This window comes from Elephas maximus, chromosome 15, assembly GCF_024166365.1.
Source record: "Elephas maximus indicus isolate mEleMax1 chromosome 15, mEleMax1 primary haplotype, whole genome shotgun sequence".
Classification (NCBI taxonomy): Eukaryota; Metazoa; Chordata; class Mammalia; order Proboscidea; family Elephantidae; genus Elephas; species Elephas maximus.
In genome coordinates this window covers 54565494-54588954 of record NC_064833.1, presented here as the reverse complement: position 1 = coordinate 54588954, position 23461 = coordinate 54565494, and the positions used below count along the sequence as shown (strand labels likewise).

The 23461-nt window shown below is 36.6% G+C and overlaps 1 protein-coding gene across 1 annotated transcript in view; it reads left to right on the top strand.

Moving 5' to 3' along the window:
• CNBD1 (cyclic nucleotide binding domain containing 1) overlaps nt 1–23461 on the top strand; it is a 393584-nt gene that overhangs the window by 252454 nt on the left and 117669 nt on the right. Inside the window, exon 5 of the mRNA XM_049853899.1 lies at nt 2982–3127. Within this exon, the coding sequence (XP_049709856.1) occupies nt 2982–3127 (146 nt within the window). The remainder of the gene's footprint in view (nt 1–2981; nt 3128–23461) is intronic.

The window sequence follows — 23461 nt, the reverse complement described above, 5'->3', positions numbered from 1 at the left end:
GCATTCTATGAGTAGAGATACATCCGAATAATAAAAGTAATAAGTTAAAGCATAGCACAATGGTTAAGAACAGAGTCCGGGGCCAAATTGCCTGGGTTCTACCATTGTCACTTAGCTCTGCCATTGACTAGCCATAAGATCTTGGATAAGTTATTTAAAAAGTTTGTGCATTAGTTTTTCTATTTGTTAAATGGGAATGGGTTTGTTATAAGGAATTATATATTAATCTATATAAAGACTATCTGGCACACAGTAAGTTATAAATGTGTTAGTGCTTGTTTATATGTATATGTATGTATAGGCATGCACACATATATATGTATATATGTAATTTATATACACAATGTTTATATGCATTTCAATATATATGTCAATATATTTTGATATATGTATGTATGTATGGTTTTCTACCTAATAGATGAGCATACATATTCTTTTTAGATTCAAATGGAGTATTTATGAAATTTGGCCATGCAGAGGCCACCCTTAACTTCTTTCTACTGTTTAATTTCTTATTGGGTAGAGCCCTGATGGTGCAGTGGTTAAGAGCTCTCCTGCTAACCAAAAGGTTGGCAATTTGAATCCACCAGCTGCTCCTTGGAAACCCTATGGGGCAGTTCTACTCTGTCCCATAGGGTTGCTGTGAGTCGGATCTACTTGATAGCAACAGTTTTTTTTTTTTTTTTTTTGTGGGAGTGGGTGTGTGTAGAACTCAGCCATATAGTTACACCAAGGGAGACTGGGAAATCATTCTAGCTGTGTGTCTAGATATAGGGAGAATCACTTCTTGAACAGCTAGCTTCTTTCCTGTATTTTGCCTTTCTGATCATCAATTACTTGTACATACCCTTCTGCTAACGCATATACTTACTCTCTCACCGAAAGACAAAACCCAAATTTTTATCAGATATTGCGTCTCAGAGTCTAGGATCTTGGAGGATATTCCCTCTTCTCCAGAAAGAATGAATGTAGCTATTTCTAGTTTATTAACTAAAAACCAGAGAAAGACATTATCTGTCTCTATCCTACTATACAGTATGCAGTGGTGGAACAGGGATAGGCTATCTACAACAAAGACTCACGTTCAGAAGAAGAAAGACATGGAAACACATTATAGTCGTTGATTCATAACAACAGTTTTATTTTGTGGGGCAGACATTGTAAAAGCCTTCTGCACAGCGGTGTTAGAAGTTATTAAAATTAGATCTGGATGTGTTTTTTAGGAGGAACTTTGCTTAGCTCCACTATTTGGGAGGTTTGCCCTTGTCTCTTATCCCCATGGCCAAACCTGGCAAGAAGATTGGAGAATACGCTCCCTTGAAGGGCAAGGAGTGTTACACAATTTCTTTTTGCTTTGGTTAATGTTGGTCCAAGAATTGTTGGAAAGTTGAAGGAGTCAAAAATTTCATCAGACCAGACTCTTGGATACTTCTGACGATAGAAATTCCCCAAGAACAGATTAGACTTCTGATTTGTCTCTACATGCCAGTCTTCTACATCCCAGTAACCAAAGCCAAGGTTGTTTTCTAGACATTGTTTTTAAGTCTTTATTTCTATGCTTTCTTTCTGTGTGCTTGCCTTTCTTAATGGAGGCTGCCTTAAGGTCTTCTGAAAAAATAGACTTGAATGGAAAAGCAAAAGTTTTAATCAGACCTTTGTACATGAATTTGTATCTACCATTTTACTATTTGTCCTTTGTACTCTATATTATTTTTATTCCTTTCTTTTTTTATTGTTGAGAGTATACACAGCAAAACATACACCAATTCAACTGTGTCTACATGTGCACTTCAGTGACATTGATTACATTCTTCGAGTTTTGCAAACATTCTCATCCCCCTTTTCTAAAGCAGTCCTCTCCATTAACATAAACTCAGTGCCCCTAATTTTCCTGTCTATTCTTTCGAGGTGCTACTGCCATTTTGATCCCATATTGATAATTCTTAAAAGAGGATAGGTTTTTGAAAGTCAGAGTCTTTAAAAACCTTTTCTTGCTACATGGGATCAGGAAGCAAGTGGCTTTTATAACTGTGTTTCACATTTCTCAATCCTAACTATTTCTTTTCATTTATACTTGAAAACTAGTCAGCTGTAGTCAGTTAAGAACACTTAGCTATAGACAAGCAACAAAACACAATAACATTGTGGCTTTTTCCAACTACTTCCTATGAAGTAATAAGCTACCTAGGCACTTGTTCTGTCACCCAAATTATTGCAGGTAACCAATATATCAAATATTTTGCTGTTAAAAAATGTATCTCCACCTTTTCAGTCTGTGAAATTACCTCGTTGCCGCTTCCTGCTTGGCTGCTAAGTCAAGACCACATATATTAGACTTTGATTATGATACCATGCCACTTCTGACTTCTTTGCCATGGCAACTGAAGTCCAAATTTGTAAATGCCCTTAAGTAGGGAGGCAGTTTCCTCAAGACTGCTTGCGAAGACTAACTACTTAAGCAACATTTATTCAACTTTTTTTTTTACTATAACCTCCCCCCCAAAAAATTTTATATCATCATCTATTATACACCCCTTCTCCCACTACCCACCAGACACACATATTACAGATGGCCAGCAGGATAAAAGGTGTACAGTGGGATTGCCTCTGTCAAACCCCTGTGTATGAACACCCTATTTACATCCAAGTCTTGGATTAAACTTGATTTTTCACAATACCTCTTAAATATTTGACTGAAAAATACAATCTTATAATTGAAGCACTGAGTTTCCTATAAAAAGAAAGAGAAGGCAGTATGTAATTTCCTAGTTTCAAGTATCTTAATGTTGCATCGCAATGTTGAAAAGGGAACAAGTTCTATAGTTAGTAAGAAAAGTTATCATCGAAGTTCTCCTTAAAAACAACCCTTAAATAAAAAGGAAATACAAATATGGAAACTCAAAAATCAAGGATTTTTTGGTTTGTTTATTTCTTTGCAGTTATGCTGTAGTCTCTGAATTTGCTTTGTTTTTTTTTTCTAGGCCCATTCACAGGACTACATACGAAAACCACATTGTGTGGAAGATGCTCAAACTGGTTCCAGATTTAACCTCTCAGCTGACTGACGGTCATCTGAAGACACTTAGTAAGAGTGTCATTTCTGAAACCTGGGTCAAAGGCAGCACAGGTAAATTTGACAAAATAAAATGCATTTTTATTATTATTTTTAATTCCCTATCATTATGATGCTTAAAATTTCACTTCACATGTTAAAACTGTATTGTTTGGATGTATATTATTATTTATAAGGTTATAAGTAGTGACATGAATTACATCTCCCATTTTAGTACTTACCTTTCAAAGATTACACCAGTTGTTTACCACCTTAAGCCTGCATCAGAATCACCTGAAGAACTCGTCAAAAAAACACATTTTTAGGCCTAATCCCTAGAACTTTTGATTCAGTAGGTTTGGGGTGGGATCCAATTTGCATTTCCAGATATACTAGATGATGGTACTGGTCTGTGGACTACACTTGGAGAACCATTTACTCATGTACACATTTAGTAACAATCAAGCACTGGTTTTCGTAGTTAAGATATCAAGTGGTAAAAGTAATTATTTAACTGATCCGGATGTTGTTGTTTTTAGGTGCTGTGGAGTTGGTTCCAACTCATAGCAACCCCACGTTCAACAGAACAAAACACTACCCAGTCCTGCACTGTCATCACAATCGTCGCCATGCTCGAGCCCATCATTGCAGCCACTGTGTCAGTCCATCTCTTTGAGGGTCTTCCTCTCTTTCATTGACCCTCCACTGATCCAGATATTGTTTTAAAAAAAAAATCAAATCACAGATCAGTTTTAGTTTCTAGTTCCTTATTAGGTATATAGTAAACAAATAGAATTATTTTCTATTTTAAAACTTTTGGTGGGGAGAGGGTAACCACACACGCATGCATGCAAACACAAACACACCAACACTAAAACCAATAGATTTCAACATTGTCTTTTTTTTTTTTTTTGCATTTACTGAGTACCTGTTAGAAAGAGGAAACCCTGGTGGTGTATTGATTAAGATCTATGGCTGCTAACCAAAAGACCAGCAGTATGAATCCACCAGGCACTCCTTGGAAACTCTATGGGGCAGTTCTACTCTGTCCTCTAAGGTGGCTGAGTCAGAATTGACTCGACAGCAACATGTTTGATTTTTTTGGTTTAATTAGAAATAAAAAAAAAAAATATTTTCTGTGTTGGGGACATTCCTTATTTATTCCTTGGAGTTACAAATCAGGATAGATATTATTATTCTCTATAGATGTCTTGGTGAGTCAGAATCAACCCAACAGCAACTGGTTTAGTTTTTCTGTTATTCAATGCAGCTTGTGGGGAAGATGGCCAAAGATTATTGGGTGTACCTTCTCCTGGATCTGCCCCGGGCTGGCACTCCCACTTAGCACCAGATGACACACTTCACCTTGGCGAGGTGCTCCCTATAGATGAGGACTCCAAGGCACAAAAATATCATTACTGATAGAATTGAGCTTCAAACAAAGTAAAGTCTTAATGCTAAACTTGCTCTCTGCCCATTATACCACTGTTTGTGTAATTTATAAAGATCATGATGCTTAAAACCTAGCTGGAGTTTTGGAGAACTTTCCTCTTTTGAAGAGATTTACATCTGTTGAGAGTTTTCCATCAATGCTCCTCTCTCATAATTAGTTCCATTCAATCAGAAATCAAGCCTTGAAAATTAAATCAAAGGAGTTTTAAAGAGGCTAAATGTTTTTGAAAGAGAAAAGATCATCCAACATTGCTCTACCATTAGCTTGAGGATAGTAATTTAAAAATTAAATAGCTTTATTATAAATCCCTGAAATTATATTTACAATGGTAAAAAATTTAGAAACCACATACGTGTTCTTCAAGAAAAGATTGACGAAATATATTGTAATTCATCTATTGTATGGAATACTAAGCAGTGGTTAAAAAGAATGAGGTAGATCTGTATGTACTGATGTGTAAATTTCTTACACTAAATAAAAATAAAGCAATTACAGAATTATATAAATAATGTTTATGAAAAAGCATAAAATTATGTGTGTACATAAACTATATCTTTTATATATATACATATATGTGTGCATGTATATATATATGTATATACATATATAAATACCTAAGAGTTGGTCCAGAAGGAATTTACATATGTTTTTTTTATAGTAAATTATTATTTCAGTGGAGGGGAGCGGGATTGAGGGGGCAGTGAAGGAGAAATACTAATTCTTTCCTATACATATATTCCTATTCCTTGGATTTTCCACAATGAACCTGTATTCTTCTGTTAATATTTGTAATTACATATCTATTTTTGTACAAAAAAGGCTTTAAAATTACAATTAGAAGCAAACATCTTATTCCAAAGGAGTCTTAGGTGATTGACCATTAAAATATGAACTTTCATTCCTAGGTAAATATCCACTTAAATTTGACGATTTATATTAAATAAGGCATTCCCACTGGACTTTCAATAGGGCATACTTTCAAACACTTTTTTTTTTTTTAATTTAGAAGTCTCTGTGTTTTTTTTTTTAATCTGACAGCTCAGTTGTTTCACTCTCAAAGCAGTCAGCTCATTAAACATCTGACCTTTGTAAACCTCTTTGTTCCTCCAACTTAAAAAACAAGCCCAACTAGGTGTCTGTCTCTCTCTTTTCTTTATTCATGTATGCACTTTCCCCTCCCTCTGCTGGGGTTGTTGTTATTTAAAGTATTCCCTCTGGAAGCCCCTCATCAACAGGCTGCTACCTTTCAATCTGCTGCTGAGGCTTGAGTTCCTCTGTGCCTTTCCACACAGCTGTTTGCACCTTCTGGTCTCTTTTCTGGCCACAGTTTGTTTAGAACGTCATTATTTAATGACATTTCCTAAACTTACTATTACTACCTCAGCCTCTTACTGATTCAGTTTTCTTAAAAAGTAAAGTATTAATAGAGATAGCAATATCATGTCTTTAAATGCAGAATAACACATATTCATACCTCTGGTTTAAGTAATGAAATAATAGTACTAAAGCATGATTACTGTATTAAGATTATATTACTAGATTATTGATTTTACTATATTAAGATTACTATATTTACAAAGATTACTTATGTTTATAACTGAACTCAAATGAACTCAAGATTTTTCCATTGGTACTCTTATTTTATGGCCTGGTAGGGGGCATTTTAAAGATTGACAACCTAAGGCTCATGAATGCTAAAAAAGAAACTAATTTGCTGAAACCCCAATTTAGTGGCTAAGCTGGAACTAGAGCTATGCTCAAAATTTCATTGCTATCTACCGTTATGTTAATATTGAATCTCTTTTTTCTTATAAAATGATTTATAAGGGTATTTCTTCCTTCACAGCTATATCATCTTTAGTGTGTTTTCTTTACTGAACCCCATTAAGTTTTACAGTGTTACTTCTCTTCTATTTCTTTCATTTTATTTCATTCTTCTCCCACTGTTTTTGAGGTGATGTCTCAAAATCTCTGTAGCTTCTCATTTTCATACAATTTTATGTTGTTTTCTAATACTGAAAAATGTGTTTATATTACTAAAATTTAACAATCCTTCACCTCTATGGACTTCATGTTTTGTAGTTATTTAAAGCTTAATTTTACACATTACAAAAACACAGTTGCTAAATCTCATCAAAAACGTAGCGAGCATCTTTTACCTATATAAATTATTAATAATTCAAGTAATATAATAGAAATAATAAAATATTTAGTCCTACATTTACCATAACAGCCATGGCTCCCTTAAAGGTAAACATGGCCTTAAAGAATGTGCATCGATCCTAAAGTGTGAATATGCTTTTGCTGTAACTGGGGTGTTCCCTATGATTTATGAAGATTTGTTCTTGAAAGCTGCCCAGAAGTCTTTTCCAATGTCTGTTTGCAACGTGAGGACCCAATTCTGTTTCCAATTTTCCCTATTGAAAAGACAATTGTGAGGGTTTGAAAAAATTGAACAAAAACAACAACACTTCAATATCAGGAGAATACTGGAGACCCTTGTCATAATACTTATTCCTTTAACACTATTGTTTAATCTTATTTTCTAGACAGTGATACTTACAAGCAAGGGTGGTATTTGCTAGCAAATCAGAACAGATACCTGCTTTGAATAATTGGAATGAGGATGTTAATAGGTAACACTAGCAGTAGAAGCTCTGCACATATAATTTCCTCCTTTTTTGTTTGAAATATTTTCAAATAATGAAGAACCATTTTTTAGGTTGATATAGATTTATCTATAAATTAAACACAATCCCTATAAAAAAATCTCAGCTGTCTTTTTTGTGGAATTGAAAAGATGATCCTAATATTCGTAGGGAAATTTAAGGAACCCAGAACAGTCAAAACCTTCTTGATAACAAATGATGATGTTGAAGGACTCACACTTTCCAAATTAAAAACTCGCTTCAAAACTACAGTAATCAAGACAATGTAATACTGGTATAACCGTAGACATATAATACATATGGAATAGATTAGACCCCTACCGCACACCATAGGCAAATATTAACTCAAAATGGGCCAAAGACCTAAATGTAAAAGTTTTAAAAATTATAAAACTCTTAGAAGTAAATATAAGAATAAATATTCACGATGATGGCTTATGCCATGCTTTCTTTTTTTTTTTTTATAATAACTTTTATTAAGCTTCAAATGAACGTTTACAAATCCAATCAGTCTGTCACATATAAGTTTACATACATCTCACTCCCTACTCCCACTTACTCTCCCCGTCTTGAGTCAGCCCTTTCAGTCTCTCCTTTCTTGACAATTTTGCCGGCTTCCCTCTCTCTCTATCCTCCCATCCCCCCTCCAGGCAAGAGTTGCCAACACAATCTCAAGTGTCCACCTGATATAATTAGCTCACTCTTCATCAGCATCTCTCTCCCACCCGCTGACCAGTCCCTTTCATGTCTGATGAGTTGTCTTCGGGGATGGTTCCTGTCCTGTGTCAGCTGAAGGTCTGGGGAGCATGGCCGCCGGGATTCCTCCAGTCTCAGTCAGACCATTAAGTTTGGTCTTGTTATGAGAATTTGGGGTCTGCATCCCACTGATCTCCTGCTCCCTCAGGGGTCCTCTGCTGAGCTCCCTGTCAGGGCAGTCATCGATTGTGGCCGGGCACCAACTAGTTCTTCTGGTCTCAGGATGATGTAGGTCTCTGGTTCATGTGGCCCTTTCTGTCTCTTGGGCTCTTAGTTGTCATGTGGGCTTGGTGTTCTTCATTTTCCTTTGCTCCAGGTGGGTTGAGACCAATTGCTGCATCTTAGATGGCTGCTTGTTAGCATTTAAGACCCCAGACGCCACATTTCGAAGTGGGATGCAGAATGATTTCATAATAGAATTATTTTGCCAATTGACTTAGAAGTCCCCGCAAACCATGTTCCCCAGACCCCCGCGCTTGCTCCGCTGAGCTTTGAAGCATTCATTTTATCCCGGAAACTTCTTTGCTTTTGGTCCAGTCCAATTGAGCTGACCTTCCATGTATTGAGTGTTGTCTTTCCCTTCACCTAAAGCAGTTCTTATCTACTGATTAATCAATAAAAAACCCTCTCCCACCCTCCCTCCCTCCCCCCCTCGTAACCACAAAAGTATGTGTTCTTCTCAGGTTTACTATTTCTCAAGATCTTATAATAGTGGTCTTATACAATATTTGTCCTTTTGCCTCTGACTAATTTTGCTCAGCATAATGCCTTCCAGGTTCCTCCATGTTATGAAATGTTTCAGAGATTCGTCACTGTTCTTTATCGATGCGTAGTATTCCATTGTGTGAATATACCACAATTTATTTACCCATTCATCCGTTGATGGACACCTTGGTTGCTTCCAACTTTTTGCTATTGTAAACAGAGCTGCAATAAACATGGGTGTGCATATATCTGTTTGTATGAAGGCTCTTGTATCTCTAGGGTATATTCCTAGGAGTGGGATTTCTGGGTTGTATGGTAGTTCTATTTCTAACTGTTTAAGATAACGCCAGATAGATTTCCAAAGTGGTTGTACCATTTGACATTCCCACCAGCAGTGTATGAGAGTTCCAATCTCTCCGCAGCCTCTCCAACATTTATTATTTTGTGTTTTTTGGATTAATGCCAGCCTTGCTGGTGTGAGATGGAATCTCATCGTAGTTTTAATTTGCATTTCTCTAATGGCTAATGATCGAGAGCATTTTCTCATGTATCTGTTGGCTGCCTGAATATCTTCTTTAGTGAAATGTGTGTTCATATCCTTTGCCCACTTCTTGATTGGGTTGTTTGTCTTTTTGTGGTTGAGTTTTGACAGAATCATGTAGATTTTAGAGATCAGGCGCTGGTCGGAGATGTCATAGCTGAAAATTCTTTCCCAATCTGTAGGTGGTCTTTTTACTCTTTTGGTGAAGTCTTTAGATGAGCATAGGTGTTTGATTTTTAGGAGCTCCCAGTTATCGGGTTTCTCTTCATCATTTTTGGTAATGTTTTGTATTCTGTTTATACCTTGTATTAGGGCTCCTAGGGTTGTCCCAATTTTTTCTTCCATGATCTTTATCGTTTTAGTCTTTATGTTTAGGTCTTTGATCCACTTGGAGTTAGTTTTTGTGCATGGTGTGAGGTATGGGTCCTGTTTCATTTTTTTGCAAATGGATATCCAGTTATGCCAGCACCATTTGTTAAAAAGGCTATCTTTTCCCCAGTTAATTGACACTGGTCCTTTGTCAAATATCAGCTGCTCATACGTGGATGGATCTATGTCTGGGTTCTCAATTCTGTTCCATTGGTCTATGTGTCTGTTGTTGTACCAATACCAGGCTGTTTTGACTACTGTGGCTGTATAATAGTTTCTGAAGTCAGGTAAGGTGAGGCCTCCCACTTTCTTCTTCTTTTTCAGTAGTGCTTTGCTTATCCGGGGCTTCTTTCCGTTCCATATGAAATTGGTGATTTGTTTCTCTATCCCCTTAAAATATGACATTGGAATTTGGATCGGAAGTGCGTTAAATGTATAGATGGCTTTTGGTAGAATAGACATTTTTACTATGTTAAGTCTTCCTATCCATGAGCAAGGTATGTTTTTCCACTTAAGTATGTCCTTTTGAATTTCTTGTAGTAGAGCTTTGTAGTTTTCTTTGTATAGGTCTTTTACATCCTTGGTAAGATTTATTCCTAAGTATCTTATCTTCTTGGGGGCTATTGTGAATGGTATTGATTTGGTTATTTCCTCTTCGGTGTTCTTTTTGTTGATGTAGAGGAATCCAAGTGATTTTTGTATGTTTATTTTATAACCTGAGACTCTGCCAAACTCTTCTATTAGTTTCAGTAGTTTTCTGGAGGATTCCTTAGGGTTTTCTGTGTATATAATCATGTCATCTGCAAATAGTGATAACTTTACTTCTTCCTTGCCAATCCGGATACCTTTTATTTCTTTGTCTAGCCTGATTGCCCTGGCTAAGACTTCCAACACGATGTTGAATAAGAGCGGTGATAAAGGGCATCCTTGTCTGGTTCCCGTTCTCAAGGGAAATGCTTTCAGGTTCTCTCCATTTAGAGTGACATTGGCTGTTGGCTTTGCATAGATGCCCTTTATTATGTTGAGGAATTTTCCTTCAATTCCTATTTTGGTAAGAGTTTTTATCATGAATGGGTGTTGGACTTTGTCAAATGCCTTTTCTGCATCAATTGATAAGATCATGTGGTTTTTGTCTTTTGTTTTATTTATGTGATGGATTACATTAATGGTTTTTCTGATATTAAACCAGCCTTGCATACCTGGTATAAATCCCACTTGATCAGGGTGAATTATTTTTTTGATGTGTTGTTGGATTCTATTGGCTAGAATTTTGTTGAGGATTTTTGCATCAATGTTCATGAGGGATATAGGTCTATAATTTTCTTTTTTTGTAATGTCTTTACCTGGTTTTGGTATCAGGGAGATGGTGGCTTCATAGAATGAGTTGGGTAGTATTCCGTCATTTTCTATGCTTTGGAATACCTTTAGTAGTAGTGGTGTTAACTCTTCTCTGAAAATTTGGTAGAACTCTGCAGTGAAGCCGTCCGGGCCGGGACTTTTTTTTGTTGGGAGTTTTTTGATTACCGTTTCAATCTCTTTTTTTGTTATGGGTCTATTTAGTTGTTCTACTTCTGACTGTGTTAGTTTAGGTAGGTAGTGTTTTTCCAGGAATTCATCCATTTCTTCTAGGTTTTCAAATTTGTTAGAGTACAATTTTTCATAATAATCTGAAATGATTCTTTTAATTTCATTTGGTTCTGTTGTGATGTGGTCCTTCTCATTTCTTATTCGGGTTATTTGTTTCCTTTCCTGTATTTCTTTAGTCAGTCTAGCCAATGGTTTATCAATTTTGTTAATTTTTTCAAAGAACCAGCTTTTGGCTTTGTTAATTCTTTCAATTGTTTTTCTGTTCTCTAATTCATTTAGTTCAGCTCTAATTTTTATTATTTGTTTTCTTCTGGTGCCTGATGGATTCTTTTGTTGCTCACTTTCTATTTGTTCAAGTTGTAGGGACAGTTCTCTGATTTTGGCTCTTTCTTCTTTTTGTATGTGTGCATTTATTGATATAAATTGGCCTCTGAGCACTGCTTTTGCTGTGTCCCAGAGGTTTTGATAGGAAGTATTTTCATTCTCGTTGCTTTCTATGAATTTCCTTATTCCCTCCTTGATGTCTTCTATACCCCAGTCTTTTTTCAGGAGGGTATTGTTCATTTTCCAAGTATTTGATTTCTTTTCCCTCGTTTTTCTGTTATTGATCTCTAGTTTTATTGCCTTGTGATCTGAGAAGATGCTTTGTAATATTTCGATGTTTTGGACTCTGCAAAGGTTTGTTTTATGTCCTAATATGTGGTCTATTCTAGAGAATGTTCCATGTGCGCTGGAAAAAAAAGTATATTTTGCAGCAGTTGGGTGGAGAGTTCTGTATAAGTCAATGAGGTCAAGTTGGTTGATTGTTGTAATTAGATCTTCCGTGTCTCTGTTGAGCTTCTTGCTGGATGTCCTGTCCTTCTCCGAAAGTGGTGTGTTGAAGTCTCCTACTATAATTGTGGAGGTATCTATCTCGCTTTTCAGTTCTGTTAAAATTTGATTTATGTATCTTGCAGCCCTGTCATTGGGTGCGTAAATATTTAATATGGTTATGTCTTCCTGATCAATTGTCCCTTTTATCATTATATAGTGTCCTTCTTTATCCTTTGTGGTGGATTTAAGTCTAAAGTCTATTTTGTCAGAAATTAATATTGCTACTCCTCTTCTTTTTTGCTTATTGTTTGCTTGATATACTTTTTTCCATCCTTTGAGTTTTAGTTTATTTGAGTCTCTAAGTCTAAGGTGTGTCTCTTGTAGGCAGCATATAGATGGATCGTGTTTCTTTATCCAGTCTGTGACTCTCTGTCTCTTTATTGGTGCATTTAGTCCATTTACATTCAGGGTAATTATAGATAAATAAGTTTTTAGTGCTGTCATTTTGATGCCTTTTTATGTGTGTTGTTGACAATTTCATTTTTCCACATACTTTTTTGTGCTGAGGCGTTTTTCTTAGTAAATTGTGAGATCCTCATTTTCATAGTGTTTGACTTTATGTTAGTTGAGTCGTTACGTTTTTCTTGGTTTTTGTCTTGAGTTATAGAGTTGTTATACCTTTTTGTGGTTACCTCATTATATACCCCTATTTTTCTAAGTAAAAACCTAACTTGTATTGTTCTATATCGCCTTGTATCACTCTCCATATGGCAGTTCAATGCCTCCTGTATTTAGTCCCTCTTTTTGATTATTGTGATCTTTTACCTATTGACTTCCATGATTCCCTGTTATGTGTATTTTTTTTTTTTAATTAATCTTAATTTGTTTGTTTTTGTGATTTCCCTATTTGAGTTGATATCAGGACGTTCTGTTTTGTGACCTTGTGTTGTGCTGATATCTGATATTATTGGTTCTCTGACCAAACAATATCCTTTAGTATTTCTTGTAGCTTTGGTTTGGTTTTTGCAAATTCTCTAAACTTGTGTTTGTCTGTAAATATCTTAATTTCGCCTTCATATTTCAGAGAGAGTTTTGTTGGATATATGATCCTTGGCTGGCAGTTTTTCTCCTTCAGTGTTCTGTATATGTCGTCCCATTCCCTTCTTGCCTGCATGGTTTCTGCTGAGTAGTCAGAACATATTCTTATTGATTCTCCCTTGAAGGAAACCTTTCTTTTCTCCCTGGCTGCTTTTAAAATTTTCTGTTTATCTTTGGTTTTGGTGAGTTTGATGATAATATGTCTTGGTGTTTTTCTTTTTGGATCAATCTTAAATGGGGTTCGATGAGCATCTTGGATAGATATCCTTTCGTCTTTCATGATGTCAGGGAAGTTTTCTGTCAGAAGTTCTTCAACTATTTTCTCTGTGTTTTCTGTCCCTCCTCCCTGTTCTGGGATTCCAATCACCCGCAGGTTATCCTTCTTGATAGAGTCCCACATAATTCTTAGGGTTTCTTCATTTTTTTTAATTCTTTTATCTGATTTTTTTTCAGCTATGTTGGTGTTAATTCCCTGGTCCTCCAGATGTCCCAGTCTGCATTCTAATTGCTCGAGTCTGCTCCTCTGACTTCCTATTACGTTGTCTAATTCTGTTATTTTATTGTTAATCTTTTGGATTTCTACATGTTGTCTCTCTATGGATTCTTGCAACTTATTAATTTTTCCAGTATGTTCTTGAATAATCTTTTTGAGTTCTTCAACAGTTTTATCAGTGTGTTCCTTGGCTTTTTCTGCAGATATCCTAATTTCATTTGTGATATCATTAAGCATTCTGTAAATTAGTTTTTTATATTCTGTATCTGATAATTCCAAAATTGTATCTTCATTTGGGAAAGATTTTGATTCTTTTGTTTGGGGGGTTGGAGAAGCTGTCCCGGTCTGCTTCTTTAAGTGGTTTGATATGGATTGTTGTCTCCGAGCCATCACTGGGAAACTAGTTTTTCCAGAAAATCCGCTAAAAAAAAAACTGCAGTCAGATCCCTATCAGAGTTCTCCCTTTGGCTCAGGCTATTCAGATGTTAATGAAGCCGCCTGGGAAGGGTGGGGGAGGGAACAGAGAGATAGGAGAGTAGCACCTCAGAATATAGCCAGAGTTGCTTGTCTTGCTTGGAATGACTGTTATATCTGAGATTCCCGCGGGCGCGTCGCCTATGTGTGCTGGCTGTGTGGAGATTGCCCCCGGGGGGTCTGGCCCGCTGGAGTCACGGTCAGATCCTCCGCTTCCAGCCCCACGCCCAGCGTCAAGGCTCCCCTACTGGGACGGTGCACTCTCAACTCCAAAATCAGTCGCTGCCTCCCGGGGACTTCTCGTCTCTCCAGCCGCGTGGCCGTGCCGCCCCCGTGAACTAGGTGGGCCCCCTCCCGGGGTTAGTTCAGATGGGTGGAGTAGCTCCCTGTGCTTGTGCCGCGACCGAGTGTCCTGGCTGGAACGCTGTTCTCCCCACTCCAATACCAGTCGCTGCCTCCCGGGGACTTCTCCTACCGGCTGCGTCCCACGCCGCCCGCGCGACCCGGCTGGTCCCCTTCCCGGGGTTAGTTCAGGGGGTGGAGCAACTCTCCGTGTTTATGGCGTACCTGCGTGCAGTCCTAATCCCTGCGGGACGGTTCCCCGGCTCGGATGCTGCTCTTTCTGCTCCAAGATCAGTCACTGCCTCCCGGGGACTTCTCCTACCGGCTGCGTCCCACGCCGCCCGTGGAACCAGCTGGTCCCCCTCCCGGGGTTAGTTCAAGGGGGTGGAGCAGGTCTCTGTGCTTGTGCCGTACCTGACTGGTACGCTGGCTCCAGGCTCTGGAAACAATCGCTGCTTCCCCGTATTAGTTCGTTCTCCGTCTCTAAATCTGTGTTTGTTGTTCAGGGTTCGTAGATTGTTATGTATGTGATCGATTCACTTGTTTTTCCGTGTCTTTGTTGTAAGAGGGATCCGAGGTAGCGTCTGCCTAGTCCGCCATCTTGGCTCCGCCTCTGCCATGCTTTCTTAAACCAAAACAAAATCAAACATGGTGCTGTTGAGTCGATTCTGACTCATAGAGACCCTTTCTTAAACATAACACTAAAAATACAAGTGACAAAAGAAAAAAATGGATAAACTGAACTTCATCATAATTGAAATATTTTATACTTCAAAGAATACCATCAAGAAAGTGAAAGAACAACCAATAGAGTGGATTTGCAAATAATATATCTGATAAATGGCACAGATCCAGAATATGTGAAGAACTCTCACAACTCAATAATAAAAAGTCAAATAACTCAAAAAATAGACAATCTGGACAGGCATATTTCTAAAGAAGATATAAAAATATACATAAAAATGCCCAACATATTCATTAAAATAAGCAAACAAGCAAAAACCAAAAAAACTTATCAGTTGCTGTCCAGTTGATTTTGACTCATGATGATCCAAGGTGTTTCAAAGTAGAACTGCTCTCCATAGGGTTTTTGATGGCTGTGATCTTCCCAAAGTAGGTTGTCAGGACTTTCTTCAAAGGCACCTCTAGGTGAGTTCTAACTGCCAACCTTTCAGCTAGTAGTCAAGCACTTAACCATTTAGATCACCCAGGGGCTCCAAATCAAAACCACAATGAAATACAACTCTATACGCATTAAGAAAAAAACCAAACCAAACCCAGTGGTGTCGAGTCGATTCCGACTCATAGCAACCCTATAGGACAGAGTAGAATTGCCCCATAGAGTTTCCAAGGAGTGCCTGGCGGATTCGAAGTGCTGACCCTTTGGTTAGTAGCTGTAGCACTTAACCAGTACACCACCAGGGTTTCCCTATACCCATTAAAAATAAAATACCCATTAAAAAAAAAAAAAAAAAAACATTAGGATGACTAAATTAAGAAAGACAAAAACAAGTTTTGACATAATCTGGAGAAATTAGAATGCTCGTACATTGCTGGCAGAATTGTAAAATGGTGCAGCCACTTTGGAAAATAGTGTGGCAGTTCTTCAAAATGTTAAATATCGAATTACTATATTATCCAGCAGTTCCATTCCTAGGTGTATACCCAAGAGAAAAGAAAACACGTGTCCAAAAAATATTGTACACGAATTTTCACAGGAGCATTATTTATAATAGCTAAAAGGTCGAAACAGCTTGAATGTCCATTAATGAATGAATGGATTAGAAAAAATGTGGCAAAGCCAGATAGTGCAATCTTATTCAGCAATAAAAAGGCATGAAGTGCTGATAATTGCTAAAACCTCGATAAATCTTGAAAAAAAAATATGCTAATTGAAAGAAGCTAGTCGCAAAAGAACATATCTTTATGATTCTTTTTGTGTAAATGTCCAGAATAAGCAAGTCCATAGAGACAGTAGATTAGTGGTTGCCAGAGACTTGCAGGAATAGGGAATGGGACATGACTGCAAATGCCTTCGAGTTTCTTTTTGGGATGATGAAAATTGTCTAACATTTGACTGGGGTGATTTTTGTATAATTTTGTGGATATAATAAAGACCGCTGAATTGTACATTTTAAAGGATCAATTTCATGGTATGTGAATTATATCTCAATAAAGCCATTTATTTAAAGTCTGTTTTAAATGAACTGGAAACCTCTGGAGACAACTAATGCATGCAAGCTCCTGAAGAGCCCTGTAATTGAAGTAAATTTCTCTTTGATCTGTTTAACATAAAAAAATAAAATAAAAAATCAGAAATGGGGTTTCTGAGCAAATAAATTTGAAAAATGATGAGTTAAACAAAGTTAAGTAATTTAAAAAATATATCAGTACTTTCAAAGACTTTAATATGCCAGTGTGCATTGAATATTTCTTGTAGGAGACTGTATATACTATGCTCTAAAGGACTTCTGAAGCATAATTGATCTTAGTGTTCTTTTATCCAGAAGCAACTTTGTGCAACATACTTTGGGGAATGCTATCATATGGGAAAGAAATTTACCGGTAATTCTCAGTAGCTTTTCTCTATTCTCTAATATTAGAATAACATATGTTTCATTGTGTATAAACGCCTCTTATTATCATTAATCCTTTGATAACCAATAATATTCTTTGAAAGACAGGGCAGAATTTGCTATTCCCTTCTTATGCTTGGCACAGTGGTTAAGAGCTCAGGCTGCTAACCAAAATGTTGGCAGTTCAGATCCACCAGCCACTTCTTGGAAACCCTATGGGGCAGTTCTACTCTGTCCTGTAGGGTTGCTATGATTCGGAATTGACTCGATGGCAACGGGTTTGGTTTCTTATGTTTGACTCTGGTGTTCAGAGTCTTGTGAGTTCAACACCACTGAAGGGTAAAGCCAGGGTTTTGAACCTGAGTATTTAGAAGTCAACCTTTGCTCTTTCTCTTCCCCTTTGTTTTCTTTTAAAAACACAAACTTTTTCCATAGGTAAATTAAACTCGCACAGTTCCACAACATCAAGGAGAAGTGTTTTTTCATGTCTACTATTAGAAAGCCTTCTCTAAACTAACGTATAACATTGATTGACACACTTTTTTTGATGGATAACCTATCATGTTTGCTCATATGATGGATCATAGAAAGAAACAGTACTGCTTTTATGATCTTTCCTAATGTGAGAACAATCCTGCTATAAAATACATGATGATGCTAAGTCTTCCCTTCTTATCTATCATCAGAGCAATGGTTCTTGATGTAATATATCATTTTCACGACACTGGCCTATTTTAATGTTTAATTTAATGCAAAATTTAATCTTTTAGATGTTTATAAAAAATGCTCTATAATTTTGTAAAAGTGACAAATATAAGATTGGAAGTTTTTTAATGGCAAAGGAAAATAATAAAGAAGTGTTTATTTTAAAATTTAAAATATTCAAAAATGTGATCATTGGGCAGTTAGTGGTGTTCAGTTTTAACAAATAAAAAGAAAGAGCATGTAAAATAATAAGAGCTGTTAAGATGTATTGGCCCATAATTTTGTATTTTATAAGAGAAATGATTCAAATTATCACTCAGTCTTGTACCCATAAGTTTATCCCCCTGAAATTTAGAGATTTGCTAAAATTGTTACATTCCTTAGCATTAAAAAATACTATTATGTAATATTCCCCATATGTCGCCATTTCGTCCCACTGTGGTGGCTTGCATGTTGCTTTCATTTTGGAAGCTATGCCCCTGGTATTCCAAATACCAGCAGGGCCACCCTTGGTGGACAGGTTTCAGTGGAGCTTCCAGGCTAAGACAGATTAGGAAGAAGGACCTGACAGTTTTCTTCTGAAAAAAAATTGTCCAGTGAAAACCTTATGAATAGCAGTGGAGCATTGTCTGGCATAGTGCTGGAAGATGAGCCCCTCAGATTGGAAGGTGCTCAAAATACAGTTGGGAAAGAGGTGTCTCCTCAATGTGGGGTCAACCGTAATGATGTGGATGGAGTCAAGCTTAAGTGACTTTCATTTGCTGAGGTAGCATGACCCTGAATGAGAAGAAACAGCTACAAATATCCATGAATAATCATAAAGTGGAGTATTTGAAGTATGAGTCTAGGAAAATTGGAAGTAAAAAGTGAAATGGACCACATAAAGACTGATGATATCCTAGGTATTAGTGAACTGAAATGGACTTGTATTTTCATTTTCAACTGGACATTCGTGTGGTCTACTATGCCATGAGTGACAGAATTGAAGAGGAATGGCATTGCATTCATTATGAAAAAGAAGATTTCAAGTTCTATCCTGAAGTACAATGCTGTTAGTAACAGGATAATATCCATATGCACACAAGGAACTATTGTTCAAATTTATACACCAACCACTAATGCCATAAATGGATCAGGTTAAAAGCAGAGAATACCGGAAAGATGTTTACCTATGTTTTCTTGACTATGCAAAGGCATTTGACTGTGTGGATCATAAAAAATTATGTATAACATTGCAAAGAATGGGAATTTCAGAACACTTGATTGTGCTTGTGAGGAACCTGCTCTTAGACCAATAGGCAGTTGTTTGAACAGAACAAGGGGATACTGTGTGGTTTAAAGTCCGGAAAGTTGTGTGTCAGGGTTATAGTCTTTCACCATATTTATTCGTTCTGTATGCTGAGCAAATAATTTGAGAAGCTGGACTATATGCAGGAGAATGGGGCATCAGGATTGGAGGAAGACTCATTAACGACATGTGTTATGCAGAGAATACAACCTTTCTTGCTGAAAATGAAGAGGACTTGAGGCACTTACTAATGAAGACCAAAGACCACAGCCTTCAGTGTGGATTATACCTCAACATAAAACAAAAATCCTTACAACTGGACCAATAAGCAACATAATGTTAAACAGAGAGAAAAGTGAAGTTGTTAAGAATTTCATTTTACTTGGGTCCGCAATCAACGCCCTTGGAAGCAGCAGTCAAAAAATCAGAGGACAAATCTGCTGCAAAAAACCTTTTAGAGTAATACCCTTTGGAAAACAAGATGGAGTCTGAATGAATGAAATACTTTTCTGAAAAATCAAAGGAAATCATTTTGGAAATAAGATTTTTTTTTCTTTTTTTTTTTAGTAGCAGATCTAAATAAAAAGATTAAAATTAATAGGTTTTAAGCTTCAGAATTGCCCAACAATTTGTAAAATTATAAATTCTCCCTTTATGCAATCACTCCAAATACTTAATTTCATGCTTTAAAACAAATGCAATATTGCTAGGAGTCTGATAGATTCTTGATTCTTAATTTGCTCTTCTCACCTCCCATGTTATTGGCTTGAATGAAGGAATCAGTTTTTAAAAATCACAGTGTTTGCAGTTTGCATTAGGCCTAATGCCGTGATTCTCTAACCAGATAACCCAAACCAGGGTGATTTAATTACTGATGTCCTTCTAGAACATGGAGGAACCCAGGTGGAGCAACATTTAAGTGCTTGGCTGCTAACCGAAAGGTTGGTGGTTTGAACCCACCCAGCAACTGTGGCTCTGCTGGAGAAAGACCTGGTGATCTGCCTCTGTAAATATTAAGAAAACAACAAACCCAGTGTAAATATTACAACCAACGAAATGCTATAGGACAGTTCTACTCTGTCATATGGGGTCACTATGCTTTGTAATTGACTTGATGGCACCCAAGAGCAGCAACTCTTGAACATACCCAGAAGGAACTCAATGTCTGGCAAAGGTCATTTATGAACAAGTTGATTCATTCTTATCTCTGCAAACTCACCTTCTTCCTGTCCCCTGTAAAAGGTGTGCTGGTACCAGTCCTAAGCTCTGTGTGTGTGTGTGTGTGTGTGTTGTTTCATTTTCTCCATGAAAGCTTTCATTCACTCCTATGATTCAACTTTAATTTATATGCTCCTGATTCCCAAACCCATTGATCTTTAGCCCTTAGCTCAACTCTGTTCGCATAATTAAACTGCTTGCTTGCGATCTCCTCTTGGAAGCCCTACTGACATGTTAGACAGAACCCAGAGAAAAACAAACTTGCCATCTTGCTTTCAAAGTAATTTTTTTTACTGTCAGATACATCAATAGTACAACTATTTTCCTTGGCAGAATACTTAAAACCAGGGAGTTTTCTTTAACAACTTCCTTTTCTCTGCCTTAAATTCATTGAGTTGTATCGTATGGATTAAACTTTTATTTGTTTATTTTTCTTCCTTTTCATTCTTAGTGCCAGTGCCTAGTTTAGGCCCCCGTTTATCACTTCTCACATTGCGTACTTTAATAGACTCCTAAATTGTGTTCCTTTTTCTTTATTCTCTCTAAAAAATTACCTAATGCATTTTTTTGTGAATGAAATATATTCAGTATAGAAGGAGACTGTGAAATATAGCAATTATTATTATTTTGGCATGTTTTTCTCCAGTTCTAATTTTGTGCAAATTTACCAAGTTGAAATCACATGCAATTTTGGTTCCTGCTCCGTATTTAACATTGTATCATAAACTTTTGTTGGTCAATAATATTCCTATAAACAATTACTTTTTTTTTAGTAAAGCAAAAAAAAATTTTATGCTGCATATGTTCAAAGAAGCAAAAGTAGGAAACAGACAAGCATGTTGCTAGAGCCATGTCCACCCAAGTCCAAGGAAATACTACAGAATAGGCAAGAATGGAAAAAAGGACAAGCGTGTTGCTAGAGCCATGTCTGTCCGAGTCCGACTATGAACAATTCCTTTGTAATCACATATTTTTGTTAAAGAGGTATGTCATGATTTTCTTGATCAATCTCTTTGTAAAGAATTTTAAATTTCTCCCTATCATGACTACTGTAGCGCTGAATATCTTCCTGTCCAAATATTTACCTGTACCTTGGATTATTTACTTATGACAGAGTATTACAGTTAAAAGTAACATATCAAGGAGTGTGTGTATTTTTAAGATTCTTGATACATATTTACAAATGACCAGAAATGTTTTACTCCGACATTATATAAGAATGCCATACTGCCCTATTCTTGAAGCAATGAGTCTTATTATTCAATTTTTTAAATCTTTGCTGATTTAAGAATTGAAAATGATACCTAATTTATAAAATAGACATTCTTTATCATTCCTAAAACTGAATATTTTTTACTTGGTTATTTTAAACATATTTCCAATTTTCAAGGGCTTCCCTAATATTTTGTCTTATATTGTGTTTCTAACAAATTTGATTACTCCCTATTCCTTATCAATCTTCCAGGACAATTGGAGGCCATCAGGCAACTTTGGTTCTGTGTCTTGTCCATGCTTTTTCCTATACTATATATATATTTTCATATATCTGTCAGTGAAAATCTTACCCTATATTTCGAGACCTAATTTCTGTGAAGCCATTTCACATCCTCCCAAAAAAAACACCACTGCAGTCCAGTCGATTCCGACTCATAGCGACCCTATAGGACAGAGTAGAACTGCCCCCATACAGTTTCCAAGGAGCACCTGGAGGATTTGAACTGCAGACCTCTCGGTTAGCAGCCATAGCACTTAACCACTATGGCACCAGGGTTTCCTCACATCCTCCCGTGAGCTATAGTTTATTTCTTCATTGAACCCCAGGACCAGCTTTTGTAGTTGCTTAAGGATATCTACTTTTTCATACGTTTTATCATAATTATATGGCTAGCGACTTCTACTGCAACAGTAGTTATTTTTACTTTATTTTGGGAATAGGAAGTGCCAATATTGTGAGGCTACTCCAGTGGAAAGTCTGTACCCAAAATAAAATGATGCAAATTCCTTTTCCTCAGTTAGCTTTGTGACAATATTTATTTTTGTTATTTTAATCTTAAAATAAATATTCAGTTAATTTTTAGGTTGTCTTCCACAAGTTACAGCAATGTAGTTAGGAAAAGTTTTTAGATTTGTGACTTAAAATAACTATTTGGGCAACTTAACAAACTAAAAAATTGACCTAAGAGCAATAATCTGATCCCCAAAGACAACTCATGTAACATTAATTGCTTTTGTTATGTTATTTCAGGGTTTATTCAGACCTTATAATAGGGTTTCCGTGAATTAAACTACCTGGTTTAAAATTTGCCTAACATTCTGATATTTTCCCAGGCTCACAGAAAATTAATGGACTGAATAGGAGTAGACTTTATCTTACACCTCACCAGATAGAATTCTAAGAGGGAAAAAGAAGTTGTTCCCCAAGTGTTTTATAAGACTCTTTGGAGGAAAAAGACAACAGGAGGTCATTTATTAAACTTTTATTCATTCACGAATTGCCTAAAATAATCCAGGCAATGTGTTATGGTCTAGAGATAACGAGGGCAAAGTCGGAGTTAATTCTCTCAAGGGATTACAACCTATTGGCATAGATTGAAAATTCAGAGTGCCATGACAGAAATTCTGTGAGAAAGGTCTCAGAGGAAGGGCAGGATGGATTAGACTGGACAGGAATGAGGTGGAGGTCAAGAAAGGCTTCCCTTGGCAGATAGATAACACTTAAACTTCATTTTATAGGCCAAGTAAGGATTAGCCAGGTTACAATATGACCTTATTCATCCAACTGTAGTTCTCTGAAACATCAAGTCCCTTTACTATGGTTGATTTTAACAGAAGGTTCTGGGCACCAGAGAGCAGGAGATCCTTAGCAAGGAATTCATAAATATATTTGCTTTAGTCAAACTTTGCATTTGGCTTTTGACCTTTTGAAAAATCACTACCAAAATTATTAATTAAACTTTCCCTTATTAGTATTACTAATTCCCTTTGAATGTCTTTTCATTTAATATAAACGTGGTTAAGAGATATTTTAAAACATGAGATCCTACACTAGGAAATTTCTTCAAATCTTTCCTTATGAAAATATTTCTTCTGCTTTTTTGATGTAATGGAGGTTGGCTGGATAAGTCATTTTATAAAACTTATTCCTAACCGTCTTGATAGTATCAAATTTCTTTACCTTTGCAAAGTCTGGGAATCAATATTTAATGCCATTTGAATCTGAATTTTTAAACTCTTACCTACCATATTTTTACACAAATAATGTGCACCTTCTACCTTTGTTTGCCAAATGCGCCCTCCCTCCTGCTAGGTACTTTTGTAAGCT